This window comes from Eubalaena glacialis, chromosome X (assembly GCF_028564815.1).
Source record: "Eubalaena glacialis isolate mEubGla1 chromosome X, mEubGla1.1.hap2.+ XY, whole genome shotgun sequence".
NCBI classification, from domain to species: Eukaryota; Metazoa; Chordata; class Mammalia; order Artiodactyla; family Balaenidae; genus Eubalaena; species Eubalaena glacialis.
The window spans coordinates 57,433,965-57,456,475 of record NC_083736.1 but is presented as its reverse complement, the minus strand read 5'-3'; the positions used below and the strand labels follow the sequence as shown (position 1 = coordinate 57,456,475).

At 39.6% G+C, this 22,511-nt stretch overlaps 1 protein-coding gene across 4 annotated transcripts in view; it reads left to right on the top strand.

Moving 5' to 3' along the window:
* The window catches only part of ARHGEF9 (Cdc42 guanine nucleotide exchange factor 9), a 210,561-nt gene that overhangs the window by 134,331 nt on the left and 53,719 nt on the right, over nt 1–22,511 (top strand). For all 4 annotated transcript variants that reach the window (XM_061178455.1, XM_061178452.1, XM_061178454.1 and 1 more), the window contains 2 exons: nt 13,841–14,073; nt 19,194–19,323. In XM_061178455.1, coding sequence (XP_061034438.1) covers nt 13,841–14,073; nt 19,194–19,323 — 363 coding nt within the window. The remainder of the gene's footprint in view (nt 1–13,840; nt 14,074–19,193; nt 19,324–22,511) is intronic.

Genomic DNA, 22,511 nt, shown 5'->3' with positions numbered 1-22,511 from the left:
CATTGTGGTTTTAATTTGCATTTCTCTAATGGCTAATGGTATTGAGCATTTTTTCATGTGCTTATTTGCCATCTGTATAAAACCTTTGGTGAAGTGTCCTTGTCTTTTGCCCATGTGGGTTGTCTGTTTTCTTACTATTTAGTTCCAAGTGTTATTTCTGTATTCTGTTTGCAAGTCCTTGGTCATATATGTGATTTTCAAAGGTTTTCTCAGTCGTGGCTTAGTCTTTCATTTTCTTAACATTGTCTTTGAAAAACATAAACTTTTAATTTTGTTGAAATTCAATTTATTACTTTTTCATGGTTCATGTTTTTTTGTTTCTTATTTAAGAAATCTTTGCCTAACCCAAAGTCACAAAGCTTTTCTCCTGTTTTCTTATAGAAATTATGTAGTTTTATTTCTTATATTTAGGCTATGATCATTTTTGAGGTACTTTTTATATATGGTGCAAAATAAGGTTCAAGGTTAATTTGCTTCCATATGGATATTCAGTCGTTCCAGCACCTTTGTTGAAAAAACTATTAATTTCCCCATTGAATTACCTGGGCATCTTTGTCAAAAATCAATCGATCATATATGTGTAGTTCTATTCTTAGGAACACTATTCTGTTCCAGTGATCTATGTGACTATTTATATGGTAATACCACACTGTGTTTTCTTCTTGTTTTAATTGAGATATAATTGTCATATAGCATTATATCAGTTTCAGGTGTACAACATAATAATTTAATATTTATATATATTGTGAAATGATCACCACAGTAAATCTAGTTAATATCTATTACCATACATAGTTACAATTTTTTTTGTCACACTGTCTTGAATAATGTAGCTTCACAGCAAGTCTTGAAAGCAGGTAAAGTCCTTCAAATTCATTCTTTTTCAAAACAATTTTGGCTATTTTAGGTGATTTGTATTTCTATATAAATTTATCTTATCACAAGGAGAATTTTGTTCTCTTCTTTTTATTTTATCTATATGAGATGATGGAAGTTAAATAAACATTGTGGTAATCATTTCACAATATATGTAAAGCAAGCCATCTTGCTGTACACCTTAAACTTATACAGTGATGTATGTCAATTATTTCTGGGTAAAACTGGGGGTGTGGGAAGAATCAGCTTGCTTAGTTCTACCAAAAAGCAAGGACAACAACAACAAAAAAGAACTCTTCCAGCATTTTGATTAGGATTACATTAAATCTCCCAGCATTGTTTCTAGTTTTCACTTGTATAGGTCTTGATCTTATTTTTAAAAATTGATTTCTAAGTAATTAATTTTTTGCTGCTTTATAAATTGTAATTTTATTTCAATTTCCTATAGTTTGTTGCTATGATATAGAAATGCAATTCATTTTTTTATACAGCTGACCCTCAGTATCTGCAGGAGATGTGTTCCAGGACACCCTGCAGATACCAAAATCCACAGATGCTCAAGTCCCTTATATAAAATGGTATAATATTTGCATGTAACCTATGCATATACTCCCATATACTTTAAATCATCTCTAGATTACTTATTATACTTAATACAATGTAAATACTATGTAAATAGTTGTAAATAAAATGTAAGTGCTATATAAATTTTTACTGGCATGCAAAACAAAGTATTCCTTTTTGGAACTTTCTAGATTTTTTTTCTGAATATTTTCCATCTGCAGTTGGTTGAATCCACAGATGCAGAACCTGCCAATATGGAGGACCAACTGTATTGACTTTGAATCCTGACACATTATTGAATTCACTAATTGGGTCTGGTTTTTCTTTTTTTTTAGATTCCTTAGGATTGTATACATATACAATCATGTCATTTCTAAATAAAGGCAGTTTTATTTCTTCTTTTTCAATCTGTATGACTCCTATTTCCTTTTCTTGTCTTATTGGACTAGCCAAGACCTTCAGTACAGTGTTAACTAGAAGTGGTAAGAGCAGGCATCTTTTGTTTTGTACCTGATTTTTAGGGACAAAAATTCAGCATTTACTATTAAGAATATTAACTTTAAGTTTTTCATGATCACCCTTTATCAAATTGGGGAAATTTCTTTCTAATCCTGGTTTGCTGATGGCTTTTGTCATAAATGTATTTTATCAAATGCTTATTGAAATTATTAAAATAATCATATGGTTTTTCTCCTTTAATCTGTTAACATGGTAAATTGGATTAGGATAAGTCCCTCCTAATCATGGTGTATCATCCTTTTAGTGTACTATTTTGCCTGATTTTTAAAATTAGGTTACTTGTCTTTTTATTATTAAGTTCTAGTATTTTTTTTTATACATTGATGCAAGTTCTTTATTAGGTATGTGTTTTTCTGATTTCTTTTGATATGTATGGCTTGCCTATTTAGTTTTTTTTTAATAATAGTTTTTTTAAAGTCCATGTGTAATAACTCCAACTTGATATTTTTGGTCTACCAATTTCTATTTTCTATTATTTCTCTTAGGTTTTGCTCATGTCTTATATTCTCATGCACCAGGTTATTTTTGAATGAGTACTGAACAATGTATACAAAAAATAGTAGAGATTTTTGTAAAACTTGGAAATAATTTCAAACTTACAGAAAAGCTAAAAAAATAAGAACAGTACAAAGGGTACCCATACAGGCATACCTCAGAGTTGTAGGTTTGGTTCCAGACCACCACAATAAAGTGAACCACACAAATATTTTGGTTTCCCAGTGCATATAAAAGTTATGTTTACATTATACTGTTGTCTATTAAGTGTACAAGGCATTATGTGTAAAAAACAATATATATGCCTTACTTAAAAATACTTTGTTGCTGAAAAATGCTAGCCACCATCTGAGCCTTCAGCAAGTCATAATCTTTTTGCTGGTGGAGGGTCTTGCCTCGTTGTTGATATCTGCTGATCAGGGTGTTGGTTGCTGAAGGTTGGGGTAGCTGTGGCAATTTCTTAAAACAATGAAGTTTGCTGTGTCAATTGATTTTTCCTTTCATGAATGATTTCTCTGTAGCATGCACTGCTGTTTGACAGTACTTTACCCACAGCAGAATTTCTTTCAAAATGGAAATTCTCTCAAACCCTGCCACTGTTTTAGCAACTGAGTTTATGTAATATTCTAAATCTTTTGTTGTCATTTCAACTATCTTCACAGCATCTTCACCAGAAGTTGATTCCATCTTCAGAAACCACTTTCTTTGCTCATCTGTAAGAAGCAACTTCTCATCCATTAAAGTTTTATCACGAGATTGCAGCAATTCAGTCACATCTTCAGCCTCCACTCCTAATTCTACTTCTCTTGCTATTTCCACTACATCTGCAATTACTTCCTCCACTGAAATCTTGAACTTTTCAAAGTCATCCATGAGGGTTGGAATCAACTTCTTCTGAACTCCTGTTAACATTGGTATTTTGACCTCTTCCCATGAACCACGAATGTTCTTAACGGCACCTAGAATGGTGAATCCTTCCCAGAAGGTTTTCAATTTGCTTCGTCTAGATCCATCAGAGAAATCACTGTCTATGGAAGCTATAGCCTTAAAAATGTATTTCTTAATCATAAAACTTAAAAGTCAAAATTACTCTTTGATCCATGGGCTGTGTTAACAGGCATGAAAACAACATTAATCTCATTGTGCATCTCCGTCAGAGCTCTTAGGTGACCAGGTGAATTGTCAATGAGCAGTAATATTTGCAAAGAATTTTTTTCTGAGCAGGAAGTCTCAACAGGGGACCTAAAATTTTCAGTAAATCATGTTTTCGTAAACAGATTTGCTGTCATCCAGGTTTTGTTGTTCCATCTATAGAGCACAGGCAGAGTAGATTTAGCATAATTCTTAAAGGCCTCAGGATTTTCGGAATGCTAAATGAGCACTAGCTTCAACTTAAAATCAACCAGCTGCATTAGCTCCTAACAAAAGAGTCAGCCTGCCCTTTTAAGCTTTGAAGCCAGTCACTGACTTTTCCTCTCTAGCTGTGAACATCCTAGAGGGCATCTTCTTTCTATAGAAGGCTGTGTTGTCTACACTGAAAATCTGTTGTTTAGTGTAGCCACCTTCCTTTACTATCTTAGCTAGATCTTCTAGATAACTTGCTGCAGCTTCTACATTAGCACTTGCTGCTTCACCTTGCACTTTTATGTTATGGAGATGGCTTCTTTCCTTAGACCTCATGAACCAACCTCTGCTAGCTTCACTCTTTTCTCTGCAGCTTCCTCACCTCTTTCAGCCTTTGCAGAATTGAAGAGAGTTAGATTCCTGTTCTGAATTAGGCTTTGGTTTAGGGGAATATTGTGGCTGGTTTGATCTTCTATCCAGAACACTAAAACTTTCTCCATATCAGCAATAAGGCTGTTTCGCTTTCTTATCATTCGTGTGTTCACTGGAGTAGCACTTTTAATTTCCTTCAATAACTTTTCCCTTGCCTTCACAGCTTGGCTATTTGGCACAAGAGGCCTAGCTTTCAGCCTATCTCAGCTTTTGTCATACCTTCCTCACTAAGTTTAATTATTCTAGCTTTTGATTTAAAGTGCGAGACATATGTCGCTTCCTCTCACTTGAACACTAGAGGCCATTGTAATGTTATTAATTGGCTTAACTTCAATATTGTTGTGTCTCAGGTAATACTGAGCCACAAGCAGTGGGAGAGAGATGGAGGAACAGTGGAGCAGTCAGAATACACAACATTTATACACTGCATTCACCTTCTTACCTGGGTGAGGTTTGTATCACCCTCAAACAATTACAACATTAACATCAAAGATGGCTGATCACAGATTACCATAACAAATATAGTAATAGTGAAAAAGTTTGAAACATTCCAAAAATTACCAAAATGTGGCACAGAGACATGATGTGAGCAAATGCTGTTGGAAGAATGGCGCCAATAGGCTTGCTCAACCAGGATTGTCCCAACCTTCAACTTGTAAAAAACACAGTGTCTGTGAAGTGCAGTAAAGTGAAGTGCAATGAAATGAAGGATGCCTGTATACCATTTACCCAGATTCACCTAATATTAACATTCTATTTTTTAGTTTTCTAAAAAACCTCCATACTCTTCTCCATAGTGGCTGTATCAATTTACATTCCCACCAACAGTGCAAGAGGGTTCCCTTTTCTCCATACACTCTCCAGCATTTATTGTAGATTTTCTGATGATGCCCATTCTAAACGGTGTGAGGTGATACCTCATTGTAGTTTTGATTTGCATTTCTCTAATAATTAGTGATGTTGAGCATCTTTTCATGTGCCTCTTGGCCATCTGTATGTCTTCTTTGGAGAAATGTCTATTTAGGTCTTCTGCCCATCTTTTGATTGGGTTGTTTGTTTTTTTGATACCATATGAACCAGCAATCCCACAACTGGGCATATACCCTGAGAAAATAATTCAAAAAGACACATGCACCCCAATGTTCCTTGCAGCACTATTTACAATAGCCAGGTCATGGAAGCAACCTAAGTGCCCATCAACAGATGAATGGATAAAGAAGATGTGGTACATATATACAACGGAATATTACTTGCCATGAAAAGGAAGGAAATTGGGTCATTTGTAGAGACGTGGATGGACCTAGAGACTGTCAGACAGAGTGAAGTAAGTCAGAAACGGAAAAACAAATACCGTATATTAACACATATATGTGGAATCTAGAAAAATGGTATAGATGAACCGGTTTGCAAGGCAGAAATAGAGACACAGATGTAGAGAACAAACATATGGATACGAAGGGGAAAAAGCAGGGGGAAGGTGGTGGTAGGATGAATTGGGAAATTGGAATTGACATATATACACTAATATGTATAAAATAGATAACTAATGAGAACGTGCTGTATAGCACAGGAAACTCCACTTCGCTGTGCAGTAGAAACTAACAGAACATTGTGAAACAACTATACCCCAATTAAAAAAAAAATTCTACTGATTTTGATGGATCATTTGAATGTGCTCACCCTCTCCTAACCCCTCCTCCCCTCTCTCTACATGTACACACACACACACACAAACACACACACACACAAACACACATACACATACATACACGTATATGTTTTTTCCTCAGCCATTTGTGTTTAACTTGCATACATCACTACTCTTTACCCCTGAATAGTCCAAAGTGTATTCCTAAGGAATATTCTATGGAGACAATTTGAGGCTCCGGATGATGTGATTCTTTCAAACACAAATTTATTATATTTTTCAATCTTTTCTAACTATTCTCAGTGGTAAGATTTATCTAAAACTATTTACTCTGCAGCTACCAGAAATAGAACCTCTGACCGATCACTATATTTTTTAATTTAATTTAATTAATTTATTTATTTATTTTAACATCTTTATTGGAGTATAATTGCTTTACAATGGTGTGTTAGTTTCTGCTTTATAACACAGTGAATCAGTTATACATATACATATGTTCCCATATCTCTTCTCTCTTGCATCTCCCTCCCTCCCACCCTCCCTATCCCACCCCTCTAGGTGATCACAAAGCACCGAGCTGATCTCCCTGTGCTATGAGGCTGCTTCCCACTAGCTATCTATTTTACGTTTGGTAGTGTATATATGTCCATGCCACACTCTCACTTTGTCACAGCTTGCCCTTCCCCCTCCCCATATCCTCAAGTCCATTCTCTAGTAGGTCTGTGTCTTTATTCCTGTCTTACCACTAGGTTCTTCATGACCTTTTTTTCCCCCCTTAGATTCCATATGTATGTGTTAGCATACTGTATTTGTTTTTCTCTTTCTGACTTACTTCACTCTGTATGACAGACTCTAACTCCATCCACCTCACTACAAATTACTCAATTTCGTTTCTTTTTATGGCTGAGTAATATTCCATTGTATATATGTGCCACATCTTCTTTATCCATTCATCCGATGATGGACACTTACGTTGCTTCCATGTCCTGGCTATTGTAAATAGAGCTGCAATGAACATTTTGGTACATGACTCTTTATGAATTATGGTTTTCTCAGGGTATATGCCCAGTAGTGGGATTGCTGGGTCGTATGGTAGTTCTATTTTTAGTTTTTAAGGAACCTCCATACTGTTCTCCATAGTGGCTGTACCAATTTACATTCCCACCAACAGTGCAAGAGGGTTCCCTTTTCTCCACACCCTCTCCAGCATTTATTGTTTCTACATTTTTTGATGATGGCCATTCTGACCGGTGTGAGATAATATCTCACTGTAGTTTTGATTTGCATTTCTCTAATGATTAATGATGTTGAGCATTCTTTCCTCTGTTTGTTGGCAATCTGTATATCTTCTTTGGAGAAATGTCTATTTAGGTCTTCTGCCCATTTTTGGATTGGGTTGTTTGTTTTTTTGTTATTGAGCTGCATGAGCTGCTTGTAAATTTTGGACATTAATCCTTTGTCAGTTGCTTCATTAGCAAAAATATTCTCCCATTCTGAGGGTTGTCTTTTGGTCTTGTTTATGGTTTCCATTGCTGTGCAAAAGGTTTTAAGTTTCATTAGGTCCCATTTATTTATTTTTGTTTTTATTTCCATTTCTCTAGGAGCTGGGTCAAAAAGGATCTTGCTGTGATTTATGTCATAGAGTGTTCTGCCTATGTTTTCCTCTAAGAGTTTGATAGTGTCTGGCCTTACATTTAGGTCTTTAATCCATTTTGAGTTTATTTTTGTGTATGGTGTTAGGGAGTGTCCTAATTTCATACTTTTACATGTACCTGTCCAGTTATCCCAGCACCACTTATTGAAGAGGCTGTCTCTTCTCCACTGTGTATGCTTGCCTCCTTTATCAAAGATAAGGTGACCATATGTGTGTGGGTTTATCTCTGGGCTTTCTATCCTGTTCCATTGATCTATATTTCTGTTTTTGTGCCAGTACCATACTGTCTTGATTACTGTAGCTTTGTAGTATAGTCTGAAGTCAGGGAGCCTGATTCCTCCAGCTCCATTTTTCGTTCTTCAGATTGCTTTGCTATTCGGGGTCTTTTGTGTTTCCATACAAATTATGAAATTGTTTGTTCTAGTTCTGTGAAAAATGCCAGTGGTAGTTTGATAGGGATTGCATTGAATCTGTAGATTGCTTTGGGTAGTAGAGTCATTTTCACAATGTTGATTCTTCCAATCCAAGAGCATGGTATAACTCTCCATCTATTTGTATCATCTTTAATTTCTTTCATCAGTTTCATATAATTTTCTGCATACAGGTCTTTTGTCTCCTTAGGTAGGTTTATTCCTAGATATATTATTCTTTTTGTTGCAATGGTAAATGGGAGTGTTTACTTAATTTCATTTTCAGATTTTTCATCATTAGTGTATAGGAATGCAAGAGATTTCTGTGCATTAATTTTGTATCCTGCTACTTTACCAAATTCATTGATTAGCTCTAGTAGTTTTCTGGTAGCACTTTTAGGATTCTCTATGTATAGTATCATGTCATCTGCAAACAGTGACACCTTTACTTCTTCTTTTCCGATTTGGATTCCTTTAATTTCTTTTTCTTCTCTGATTGCTGTGGCTAACACTTCCAAAACTATGTTGAATAATAGTGGTGAGAGTGGGCAACCTTGTCTTGTTCCTGATCTTAGAGGAAATGGTTTCAGTTTTTCACCATTGAGGACAATATTGGCTGTGGGTTTGTCATATACGGCCTTTATTATGTTGAGGAAAGTTCCCTCTATGCCTACTTTCTGCAGGGCTTTTATCATAAATGGGTGTTGAATTTTGTTGAAAGCTTTCTCTGCATCTATTGAGCTGATCATATGGTTTTTCTCCTTCAATTTGTTAATATGGTGTATCACATTGATTGATTTGCGTATATTGAAGAATCCTTGCATTCCTGGGATAAACCCCACTTGATCATGGTGTATGATCCTTTTAATGTGCTGTTGGATTCTGTTGGCTAGTATTTTGTTGAGGATTTCTGCATCTATGTTCATCAGTGATATTGGCCTGTAGTTTTCTTTCTTTGTGACATCTTTGTCTGGTTTTGGTATCAGGGTGATGGTGGCCTCGTAGAATGAGTTGGGGAGTGTTCCTCCCTCTGCAATATTTTGGAAGAGTTTGAGAAGGATAGGTGTTAGCTCTTCTCTAAATGTTTGATAGAATTCGCCTGTGAAGCCATCTGGTCCTGGGCTTTTGTTTGTTGGAAGATTTTTAATCACAGTTTCAATTTCAGTGCTTGTGATTGGTCTGTTCATATTTTCTATTTCTTCCTGGTTCAGTCTCGGCAGGTTGTGCATTTCTAAGAATCTGTCCATTTCTTCCAGGTTGCCCATTTTATTGGCATAGAGTTGCTTGTAGTAATCTCTCATGATCCTTTGTATTTCTGCAGTGTCAGTGGTTACTTCTCCTTTTTCATTTCTAATTCTATTGATTTGAGTCTTCTCCCTTTTTCTCTTGATGAGTCTGGCTAATGGTATGTCAATTTTATCTTCTCAAAGAACCAGCTTTTAGTTTTATTGATATTTGATTTTTATCCTTTAATTTGTTAATATGGTGTATCACATTGATTGATTTGCTTATATTGAAACAGTAGTTTCCTTCATTTCCTTTTCATTTATTTCTCATGTGATCTATATGATTTCTTTCCTTCTGCTAACGTTTTTTTGTTGTTCTTCTTTTTTCTCTAATTGCGTTAGGTGTAAAGTTAGGTTGTTTATTTGAGATTTTTCTTTTTTCTTGAGGTAAGTTTGTATTGCTGTAAACTTCCCTCTTAAAACTGCTTTTGCTGCATCCCATAGGTTTTGGGTCAATGTGTTTTCATTGTCATTTGTTTCTAGGTATTTTTTGATTTCCTCTTTGATTTCTTCAGTGATCTCTTGGTTATTTAGTAGTGTATTGTTTAGCCTTCCTGTGTTTGTAGTTTTTACAGCATTTTCACTGTAATTGATATCTAGTCTCATAGCACTGTGGTTGGAAAAGATACTTGATATGATTTCAATTTTCTTAAATTTACCAAGGCTTGATTTGTGTCCCAAGATATGATCTATCCTGGAGAATGTTCCATGAGCACTTGAGAAGAATGTGTATTCTGTTGTTTTTGGGTGGAATGTCCTATAAATGTCAATTAATTCCATCTTGTTTAATGTATCATTTAAAGCTTGTGTTTCCTTATTTATTTTCATTTTGGATGATCTGTCCATTGGTGAAAGTGGGTTGTTAAAGTCCCCACTATGATTGTGTTACTGTCAGTTTCCCCTTTTATGGCTGTTAGCATTTGCCTTATTTATTGAGGTGCTCCTATGTTGGGTGCATCAATATTTACACTTGTTATATCTTCTCTTGTATTGATCCCTTGATCATTATGTAGGGTCCTTCTTTGTCTCATGTAATAGACTTTATTTTAAAGTCTATTTTGTCTGATATGAGTATTGGTACTCCAGATTTCCTTTGATTTCCATTTGCATGGAATATCTTTTTCCATCCCCTCACTTTCAGTCTGTATGTGTACCTAGGTCTGAAGTGGGTTGCTTGTAGACAGCATATACACGAGTCTTGTTTTTGTATCCATTCAACCATTTTGTGTCCTTTGGTTGGAGCATTTAATCCTTTTATATTTAAGGTAGTTATCGATATGTATCTTCCTATTACCATTTTCTTAATTGTTTTTTTGTAGGTCTTTTCCTTCTCTTGTGTTTCCTGCTTAGAGAAGTTGCTTTAGCATTTTTTGTAAAGCTGGTTTGATTGTGCTGAATTCTCTTAAGTTTTGCTAGTCTGTAAAGGTTTTAATTTTGCTGTCAAATCTGAATGAGATCCTTGCTGGGTAGAGTAATCTTGGTTGTAGGTTTTCCCCTTTCATCACTTTTAATATGTCCTGCCACTCCCTTCTGGCTTGCAGAATTTCTGCTGAAAGATCAGCTGTTAAGCTTATGAGGATTCCCTTGTATGTTATTTTTTGCTTTTCCCTTGCTGCTTTTAATATTTTTGGTTTGTATTTAATTTTTGATTGTTTCCTTAATATGTGTCTTGCCATGTTTCTTGGATTTATCCTGTATGAGACTCTCTGCTCTTCCTAGACTTGATTGACTATTTCCTTTCCCATGTTAGGGAAGTTTTCGACTATAGTCTCTTCAGATATTTTGTCAGACAATTTCTTTTGTGTTCTTCTACTGCGACCCCTATAATTTGAATTTTGTTGCATTTAATGTTGCCCCAGAACTGTCTTTTCATTCTTTTTTCTTTATTCTGCTCTGCCACAGGTATTGGCACTATTCTATCTTCCAGCTCACTTATCCATTCTTCTGCCTCAGTTTTTCTGCTATTGCTTCCTTCTAGATTATTTTTCATTTCATTTATTGTGTTCTTCATCACTGTTTGTTTGCTCTTGAGTTCTTCTAGGTGCTTGTTAAACATTTCTTGTATTTTCTCTATTCTATTTCTGAGATTTTGAATCATCTTTACTATCATTAATCTGAATTGTTTTTCACGTAGACTGCCTATTTCCTCTTCATTTGTTTGTTCTGCTGGGTTTTTGCCTTGCTTCTTCATCTGCTTCATATTTCTCTGTCTTCTCATTTTGTTTAACTTACTGTGTTTTGGGTCTCCTTTTCCTCAGCTTTGTAGTTCCCGTTATTTTTGTTTTCTGCCCCCAGTGGGTGAGATTGGTTTATTTGCTTATGTAGGCTTCCTGGTGGATGGGACTGGTGCATTTGTTCTGGTTGGTGGCGATGGATCTTCTTCTTCTGGTGTGCAGGGCCACATCCAGTGGGGTGTTTTGTGGTGTCTGTCAACTTAGTATGACTTTAGGCAGCCTCTCTGCTAATTGGTGGGGTTTTGTTCCTGTCTTGCAAGTTGTTTGCCATGGGGCATCCAGCACCAGAGCTTGCTGACCGTTGGGTGGAATGGGTCTTAGTGTTGAGACAAAGTCTCTGGGAGAGCTCTTGCTGATTGATATTACATGGGGCCGGGAGGTGTCTGGTGGTCCAATGTCCTGGACTTGGCTCTCCCACCTCAGAGGCTCATGCCCAACACCCGGCTGGAGCACCAAAATCATGCCAGCCACACAGCTTGGAAGAAAAGGAAGGAAAAAAAAAACCGAACAGGTAGAAGCCCAAACCAAATGGTAAAAGCAAAACTAAACAGACAAAATCAGGCAAAGAAACATACCCACGTGCACACACACACACACACACACACACACACACACATAAAAAACAAACAACCAAAAAAACAAAAATAACAAAAACAGAAAAACAAAACAAAACAAAAATACCAGACAGAACCCTAGGACAAATGACATCAAACCTAAAGAGACCAAATCATACAAAGATACATACACACACGCATTCACAAAAAGGGAAAAAAAATTAAAAATAAAAGTATTTTAAAAATTTAAAATAAAAGAAGGGAGCAACCAAACCAATAAACAAATCCACCAGTGATAACAAGCACTTAAAACTAAACTAAGAGAAACATAAAACCAAAAACAAATCAGACTTAGAAAGCAAACCCCAAGTCTACTGTTGCTCCCAAAGTCTACCACCTCAATTTTGGGAACATTTGTTGTCTATTCAGCTACTCCACAGATGCAGGGTTTTATCAAGTTGATTGTGGGGATATAATCCACTGCTCCTGAGTCTGCATGGAGAAATTTCCCTTTCTCTTCTTTGTTCACACAGCTCCTTGGGTTCAGCTTTGGTTTTGGCCCTGCCTCTGCATGTAGGCCACCCTCAGGTGTCTGTTCCCCACCCAGACAGGAGTGGGTTCAAGCAGCAGCTGATTAGGGCTCTGTTGCTCACTCCAGCCAGGGAGAGGGAAGAGTACGGTAGTCAGAATTAGAATGTGGGGTGAGCCTGCAGCACCAGAGGCTGACATGACATTGCAACAGCCTGAGGTGCATCGTGTGTTCTACCGGGGAAGTTGTCCCTGGATCGTGGGACCCTGGCCATGGTTTGCTGCACAAGCTTCCACAGGGGTGTGGGTAGTGACCTGCACTTGCACACAGGATTCTTGGTGGCAGTGGCGGCAGCGTTAACGGTCCATGCCTGTCTCTGTGGTCCGATCTGATAGCTGCGGCTCACTCCTGTCTCTGGAGCTCATTTAGGTGGTGCTCTGCCCTCTGTGGGCACAAGGAGCAGGAATCCCCTCTCCTCGTGCACCCCAAAACAGTGGTCTCTTGCCTCTCCAGCTGGTCCAGACATTTTCCCAGACTCCCTCCTGGCTAGCTGTGGTGCACTAGTCCACTTCAGGCTGTCTTCACACAGCCAACCCCATTCCTTTCCCTGAGGTCTGACCTCCGAAGCCTGAGCCTCAGCTCTCAGCTCCCACCCACCCCGGTGAGTGAGCAGACAAACATCTTAGGCTGGTGAGTGCTGGTTGGCACCAATCCTCTGTGCGGGAATCTCTCCACTTTCCCCTCTGCACCCCTGTTTCTGCACTCTCCTCCATGGCTCTGAAGCTTCTCCCCCACCTGTTCCCACCAGTGAAGGGGCTTCCTAGTGTGTGCAAACTTTTCCTCCTTCACAGCTCCCTCCCAGATGTGCAGGTCCCATCCCTATTCTTTTGTCTCTGTTTTTTCTTTTTTCTTTTGCCCTGCCCAAGTACATGGGGATTTTTTTGCATTTTGGGAAGTCTGAGCTCTTCTGCCAGCGTTCAGTAGGTGTTCTGTAGGAGTTGTTCCACATGTAGATGTATTTTTGATGTATTTGTGGGGAGGAAGGTGATCTCCATGTCTTACTCCTTCGCTATCTTGAAGGTCTCTTTTATTTATTTTTATATATGAATTTTTACAGTTTGTCTAATTCCCAAATAATTTCTTTATTATTAAATTATGAATCAATGTAGGAAAGATTGACATTATCATTTTTGTATTTCTACATAAGTAGAGGGTCTCTTTTCCCATTTCTCCAGAACTTCTTTTGGAGTCCTCAGTAGCCTTTCCCTTTCTCTCTATCTTTCCTCTGCTCACAGCAAGATGGATTCTGGATATATTCTGAGTACTGTAACAACCACCTGGACGCCTGTATGGAGCTCTCCAAACTGATGAAGGACAGCCGCTACCAGCACTTTTTTGAGGCCTGTCGCCTCTTGCAGCAGATGATCGACATTGCTATTGACGGTTTCCTTTTGACGCCAGTGCAGAAGATCTGCAAGTATCCCTTACAGTTGGCTGAGCTCCTCAAGTATACTGCCCAGGACCATAGGTAAGGGATTGAGGGAGGCAGGAGTGAAGGAGAGAGCCTCCTCTACATGTTAATCCTTATTGAGAATGTATGTCTTTTTGCCTTTTCTGAGTTTCTGTTAGCTTACATACACAATGGGATGATGACATATTCTTGCTTACCTCTGAAGACTGTTGTGTGTATAAAGTGAGGCAATGCTTATGAGTTGCTTATAAACTTATAAATCAATATGTACACAAAATCAGTGTTCATCGTTATTGTACCACTTAGACACTGCCTTCAGGGAGCTTATAGCCTAGTCCTTAGTCCTGAGTTCAGCCAAGTGAATCAACTGTTTATTCTACTCTGCTCAATAGAGTCAAATATCCTGGTAACAGACTGCCCAACTTGTACTGACCTTAGATTTCTTCTGAAAGGCTACACCCCTGGTCTTCTTTAGTCTTTTACACCCTCCTCTGCCTCATCCCAACTGTACCTTCCCCTTAGACACACAGCATGACTGGGGGAAAATAGACTTGAGAGTTCCCCTGAAGTTTTTTCAAAGTTTTTCAGTATTTTCAAGAAAACCAACCCAAAAAGGACCAAGGAGCTTATCTTTCTCTGAATGGAAATGATACTCCTAACCCTCTATTAGTAAGGTATATGCTGGGAGTCATCTCCAACAATGGGAATGGTCTACAGTGAACCATCCCCTATTTTTTCACGTGCTTTGCTTCATGACCTAGAGCCCCCAGCCTATTTATAGCCTGCTTTTAATTGGTATTAAATCCGTGACCTTAGGTTTATTGGCCCATCTCTCAGCTCTCTTCCTGATTGATCACTATAAGAATAAAGAAGGCCTTTGCCCAATTTCCCTTAGTTTCTGCCTGATTCTCATCAGGCCTGCTTCCTACTTTCATTTGGCTCTGCTGCCTGGCTTCCTTGGAGCTGACTTCCAGACCTAGTTGCATAAGGCCATCAGTATGGGTCAGTTGGTTTTGTTTATGTCAAGCTTCTAGGCCAATCCCTAGGTTCATTTTTAAGTTGATGTTGTTCTTTAGCATATCATGGGTTATGTGCTTCAGTGGTCTGAAGCCCTGGACAGATTTCAGATTTGAAACCAAATGTGGTAGCAGTGAACTCTCCCTTTGTGTGAGTAACACCACCAGTGGTAACTCTGCCTTCCTTGCTCTGTTGGCTGTGAGCGAGGTAGGTATAGAAGGACCTTGCAAAGGAGGACTCTGTTCCCTTCTCCCTGAGTCTGTTTACTAGCTGGGGGATAGTGGGAGTACTAATTAGACATGAAATTTGGAGGTGACTAAATCTCACTTAACAGATTTAATATAGCCCATTGCCAAAACTGAGTCCCAAGTTTTCTAAGGAGAAAACTTGTAAGAGCTAATAGGATATTAAAGAACCCCAACTAAAATATCTTAATATTTTAAAAATAAAAATGGAAAACCTTTATGGCACCTAAAATGGAAAGGGCCTTAGAGGAAGGTCTTCTAGTCAGACTTACTCATTCTATGGCTAGACAGAGTGAGTCCCAGAAAGGGGAAATGACAAAGAGCAAGTCTGTGGCAAAGCAGGGACACATAGTATGGACAGTGGTCTGGGAATCTAACTTTTTAAAGAGCCCTCCAGGTGGTTTTCATGCCAAGGAAGATTTGTGAGCCATTGTACTAGCCAGTCTGGAAGGCCTTTTCTAGTTCTGCCATCCCATGTTGTAATGAATCTAAATGACCTCCACAGGAATACTTCAAGGTGCTAAGTGACCAGAAGCAGCCACTATTGTACCTAAATCTCAGTGGAGCTGCTTTCAGACCAGTGGTTTTAAAACCAGTATATTTAAAGAGTGATTCTCAAATGTTTTTATATCACAGCTCATCTCCCACCTACTCCTGAGTGTCTGCTCTAAAAATCATACTTGTGGACTGATGATATTAACTAGGTAAATTATGTATTTGCATAAGTGCTTTTAAGAGCCCCCCAAGGACCATTTTTAAAGCACAGGCAAAAACTATCTTTGTCTTTTAGACCAAAGCAACCCCAGGTCCTTTTGGGTTTAGTGGGAGCCAATAAGATAGCATATCTCCCTGGGATTTCCCATTTCTGTGCACCTTCACCTTGTGAGTGGAACCCCTGCCTCAAGGCCTTCTTACCCTCTGGGTCTCTGGTCCCCTCTCCTTCCACCCCCAGGCTCAGAGGTGCTGAGAGAATGACTCAGGCAGTGGCAGGCTACATCAATCCCTGTCCGCATTTGGGGTGACCCATTGGGCCTAGCACTATCCCCAGACCATGGGCCACTCCTTCTTGCAAGCCTCAGGAAGCTGTATCAAGGTGATAGCTCCTGCGATGCATGTCAAAGTAGCTTGGGTTTGAAGGCAATTAGAGGCTACTGCCAGGTTGAAGACTTAGGTCAATAGGTGTTCAGATAGGTAGGTCTGAAATGCAGGCAGGCAGAGTAGTTCCCGAGGGAGATTAGGTGGATAGAGAGTAGTAAGTGGAGAATAATATTACCTTTGTTTACAGAAGGGTGACATGTCCCCACGCCCCCCAACCTTGCTTAAGCTGATAAGAAGAAAGACTCTGTACAAGAGGGAGGTTAGCTGACCTGTCTGGAACAAGACAATCTTGGTTCAGTCAGTCTCCTCACTAGGGTGCTGGGCTCAGACCTCATCTGGAAGCCTGAGGGCTCTGAGCAGGGTTCAGGCTGGACCACAGCTATTTACTTTTTTCTCTCACCCACTCCTAAAGCTAGTGGGGAAGGTTAGAGATGGTGACATACCCCCCTCTAACCATCGTGAGAAAGGCAGCCAGCTAAAAATGGCAAAGGTTGACTGACAGTATGGCACAGTGGCAGTGATAAATTCATGGTTAAGTAGTACATGGGGTCAGGCAGAGGTAATAAGCATTCTCATGCCAGCACTGTCCAATAGGACTTTGTACAGTGATGTAAATGTTCCATATCTGTGTGGTTTAATATAGTAGACACTGGCCACATATGGCTATTGAGTACTGAGAAATGTAGCTGATGCAACTAAATAACTAAATTTTAAAATTTTATTTAATTTTAATTAAATGTGGCTAGTGGCTACCATATTGGACAGTGTTACTCTATGCTTTACCTCCTAGAAAGTGGCTTAAGGCATTTTCCTGATGCTCTCAAATCAGGAAGGAATAGCATGGGAGACAGAAAAAGGACCTAAAGAACAGGGGTGCTTATTTACGTCAGCAACTTCTGCACTGCAACCACCCCTTCTGTCATTACCGTACCTTGCTTCTAAATGGCAAGCTCAGATAGTCTTGCCAGGGAAAAACTTTGACAGTTTTACAGAGCACAATAACTCCCCCACAGGTTGGAGCAAGTAACTGTAAAAGAATGAAATGTAACAGAAACAAATGTAATATTCTGTAGTTGGGTCTAAGAAATCAACAATTCAAGGACAGACTGAGAGACATACAGCTTCTAAACAGCATATTTTAAAGAAATTTAAGAAGTATTGGTTGATCATAAGTTCAGTATGAGTCAGATGTGAGATCCACAAGAAAAACTGATAAAGCTAACATTCATTAAGGCTCAGGATAAAGACATTTTGGGATGTGTGTGTGTGTGTGTGTGTGTGTTAACAGAGTTGTCTTGAGACAGAATAGACTGGTTAGGATTGGTAGTGAGTATCCTGTCACCGTAGGTGATAAAATGTAGTAACGTTTGAAGACTATGGTCTGGCAGGTGTGCAGAAAACAGACTGGATCCAGGGAGGCCAGGTAAGAGGAGGTGCTGTGTCTCATCAGCCCTGGCAGTTAGAACTCCCTTTCTTCTGTTCCTATGTTTGGTCCACCACTCCACACCTCAATGTATTAGGGAAGAAAAAGACAGTTGCCCTGCTCTTCTTTTTCTCTTCTCTTCTTTCAAATTGGTGCTGGGACAGTGAGCAGGTTAGTGACCACAAAGCATGTTCAGCTTCTCTAAGGAAAAGTTTGTTGAGACTGAACTGTAACTCATCCTCCTGCCTTCTCAGCTTATTGTAATTCCAACAAATGTCTGGGATCTAACTTTCAATCTTCTTTTCACAGGAGCCATTTGACTGGAAATTAGATCAGACAAACAGAGAAAACTGGGCAGGGTGGTATAACCTTCAACAAGTGGGCCATCCAAAGTCCCAGGAAAATGGGGCCTAAGATTGTACTTCTGGAGTTAGAGGTTTTGAGAGACAACCCATATAATGTTTATACTAGAGAAATGTTTGTTTTGTATTAATAATAACACTGCTAACATTTGCTGTGAGCCAAGAGTAAAACACTTTTCATGGATTATTAAAACTTCAGCAAATTCTACTGTAATTTCCCCCATTTTACAGATGAGGAAACTGAGTCACTGAGAGGGTGAATGAGACTTGTCAAAGGCCACACCACTAGTCAGTGACTAAACTAGGGTTTGTGTCCAAGCAGTCTGGCTCCAGTCTCTGTTCTTAACCACAATGCTACATCCTATCTCTATATTGTATAGGAGGAAAGGTTTGGATGTTATTTTACAGTGACTTTGGGCAGAGTTCCCTAGAAATAGGTGCTAGAACAGATGGTAAAGTTCTCTGGACCATGCCATGTGTGAAGCTCCCTTCTTCATCCTTGGCTGGTTGTATCAGATAGGTACAAAAATAATGGCATAACAAAGATGAGTCTCTTTCTCTTTCATGGAAAAAAAGCCTGCAGGTAGGCAGTCTATGGCTGCCTTGCTGGCTGCATGATTATCAGAGACTCCTTCCAGTTTTCTCTTATCCTATCCTTAGGAGTATGGACCTTGTCCTTATGGTCTAAGATGGTTGCTAGAACTTCAGCCATCACATCTAAATATTCTTAAGCGTCAGGATTAAGTAAGGACCAAAGAAGGGCATGCTGTTTTCCTTAAAGGTGGCTTTTTAAAAGTTCTACCCAACATTTCTATTTACATATCACTGGACAGAACTTGATCATATAAGTCACCTCTTACTGTAAAGAAGGATAGAAAATGTAGTCTTTTGCACCATGTGGCATGGATTCCATCTGAAAATCAGGGCTCTCTTGCTAAGTAGGAAGAGGAGAATGGATGTTAGTGTTGGCACCGAGCACATTGGTTCAATGGCACATTGACTCATCCAACTTGTAATTTTGTGTCTTCACAGTGACTACAGGTATGTGGCAGCCGCTCTGGCTGTCATGAGAAATGTGACTCAGCAGATCAATGAACGCAAGCGGCGCTTGGAGAATATTGACAAGATTGCCCAGTGGCAGGCCTCTGTCCTAGACTGGGAGGTAGGACCCTTACTAACAGGGACATTGGAGAGTCTGAATACCTTAGCCAGAACCTCACATCTTAGCCAAAGATGAGCAAAGAGTAATTATATTTGAAGAGCAGCAGAAAGGATTTAGATTAGAGCCAAGGCAAAACTTCCTGCTAATGAGAGGTGTTGTGTACTTGAATAGCTTTCTAAGAAGGTTGGAGAAATCTCGGTTGCAATATTTCATTAGGAAAGGAAAGATTCATCTATTTGGGTGTTGCTAAGAAATAATTGGGTTGACTCAGTAGCCTTTCGAAGCTCTTTCAAGTCCTGGAATTTTATCACCACCAGATGAACACTTGGATAAGGAGTAATAGGTACTAATTCACTCCCAGACACAGAGTGCAAGGTTGGTTCTCTGATGCAGGCCAGCCAACATACTTCTTCTTTTCCTCTTGGTGGGATCACCTCACCCTGACATAGCTACTAGTTCTATCCAAGCCTGCACACTTCAGGCCACAACCATCATCCCTGCCCAATTGACAGGCCAAATTCTGTTTTTTAATTATCTGCTTATAAAAATAATCCCTGAGCCTTCCATTCTATTGGAAATGACCACGACTTCTCTGAACTCAGAAAGCCTTCACTAAAGCCTTGTCTTCTGAGATGATAACTTGCAGAGGATATACACAGCCTAACAAATAAATGGAGCTTTTGCCTCTTATGCCACTGCTCTGTTGAAGTTCCTGAGGTGTCTGTTAAACAGAAACAGAGCTGGGAACTTTAAGGCCTCACAAGTACCTGTATGTTAAGTACACTATTTATTGTTTCTCTCTTGTGCCCATCAAGAGAACCAGGAGTAATGACATTTCACATTTATCTCTCAGACCCAAGTTATGAAATCTGACAGTCCACAGCTAATATAACCAAGATAGGAGAGGCAGGACATGCTACCAGGGAGGAGGTGGCAATCTTAAGCTTCATGATCATAGTGTAGAAGTTGAGTCAGCTCCCCATTCCTCTGGCCTCCACACAGGTATAATTTCTTGTAATTTGAGAGCTAGTATCTCTCTAACTTCTCATATAGTTTAGCACATTCCAAGGGAATTAAACAGCCTTACAGTTACTTAACCAATGTCCAGAAAAAGTCATCTTTCCTTTATTCTGCTACTTCTGTTCCTCTTTAATGTACATGGCTGGAAATGTCCACAGTTCTGAGCAGCTGGCATATTTTTGAGTCTTATTTGAAGGATAATGTCCCCATACAGAGTAGAAAACAGCAGTGATTCTTTGAGATGCAAGGAGAGGAAGGAATCTATATAAAGAGATCTTGCTCATAAGAAGAAGCCAGCACTGTCCTAGACTTATTAGGAAATCATGGATTCTCCTTCCCCTGTGTCTGGTTTGCTTTGGCTAGTTTCCTGATCAGAGGGCTGGATCAAATGACCTCTAGCAAGATCACTAATTCTCAGGCACTCTGAAACTGTGGCTGGTTAGCAGGCCTCTTTTTCTCTACCCCTGCTGGGATTCTCTGTAATAGGACGTTCCCAGCAGCAATTGTCTTTCTATTCCCTGAAACATTTTTCCCCTTCCCAATACCTGGAAGACCTTCTAATTCCTCCATGGGCTCTGGGCCTCCAGTCCCTGCAGCTGGGGCCATGGGAGACCAAGAATAGCTTGAAATTCTTTGGCCTGTTCAGGGAACTTCACTAACACCAAACTTAAAAGCACTGAACTGTGATTTAAAGACTCAGCATCTCAGAAGGAATTTTATTTGTTTTTGTCTATAGTTGGGGGGTGGGAAACAAAGGAAAGTCTGTCGGATAGGAGGCAGTTACTCTCTGCCTCCTTTGTTAGCATGATTGACTGGTCCTTTAATCTCATCCAAGCCCACACAACCCTGCTTGACAAAGTCCTTCTTTATTTAAGTTAGTAAGAAGAAAAATTCCTTGTGGTTAACTTTTCAGACTCTGAGGTCACTGTGGAACTTACCAGCTTCAGAGGGTTTGCCCTCTATGAAGCATTTTCTTTAGCAAGGCCTGATGGGTACATTTCAGAGGCCAGGACCAAACTTTCGATCAAGTGTGCCATATCTAGTCTTAAATATTTCTAAAATGTCAGAGTCACTAGGTCTCTTAGGGAACTCCACAAAGAACAACTCTGGCCATGCTTATGCACATGTGTGCGCACACACACACGTGCACACATGCAAACCTTGTAATGATGGTGGAAGTCTGAGAAGCCTATTCCTGACTGAGGCCAAACAGCAAGTCAATGACAAAACTAAAACTTGAATCTAGTCTCCGGATTCCCTGGGGCGTGTTCTTTTCACTGCTGCACCACATACTCTTCCAGCCTTCTGCTTCCTGCAGCCCAGTTGCTTCCCTTTATGTTATTGCAGGGACTTGTTTCTGCAGTAAAGTGTCCATATCTAAGCAAGAGAGTAAGAGTGCCTTGGGGGGAAGTCCAAATGCCGGTAAGGCTAAAGGTAGATGAGTGCTGGGGAGCCTCCCGCAGAAAGCAATAGGATATGTCCATTCCATGGCTGCTTGGCTACTGGCTTGGGTGGCTCAACCTCACTGGTTCCCTGGTATAGGTTTTTTCTATGTTCCACCTACCCCAGCAGTTGAACATGCAGAAAGAAGTCCTGCCAGCTTGGTGGGTGCTGCTGTGGACAAGCCTTGCAAATCAAGAAAATGAAGCAGTGCTTTGCTCTCTCTGCCACTCCCTTGCCTCCTCCACGTTTGAATAAGCAGGGTGGATATCAAAAGCATCTACATAATAATTTCAGTTTGATTTGTCAAATGAAAAAGAAGAGTCAGGAGACCTTCAAGATGGCGGAGGAGTAAGACATGGAGATCACCTTCCTCCCCACAAATACATCTGAAATACATCTACATGTGAAACAACTCCTACAGAACACCTACTGAACGTTAGCAGAAGACCTCAGACTTCCCAAAAGTCAAGAAATTCCCCACGTACCTGGGTAGGGCAGAAGAAAAAAGAAAAAACAGAGACAAAGGAATAGGGATGGGACCTGCACCTCTGGGAGGGAGGAGTGAAGTAGGAAAAGTTTCCACATACTAGGAAACCCCTTCACTGGTGGAGACGGGGGGTGGCAGGGGAAGCTTTGGAGCCATGGAAGAGAGCACAGCAACAAGGGTGCAGAGAGCAAAGTGGAGAGATTCCCACACAGAGGATCGGTGCCAACCAGCACGCACC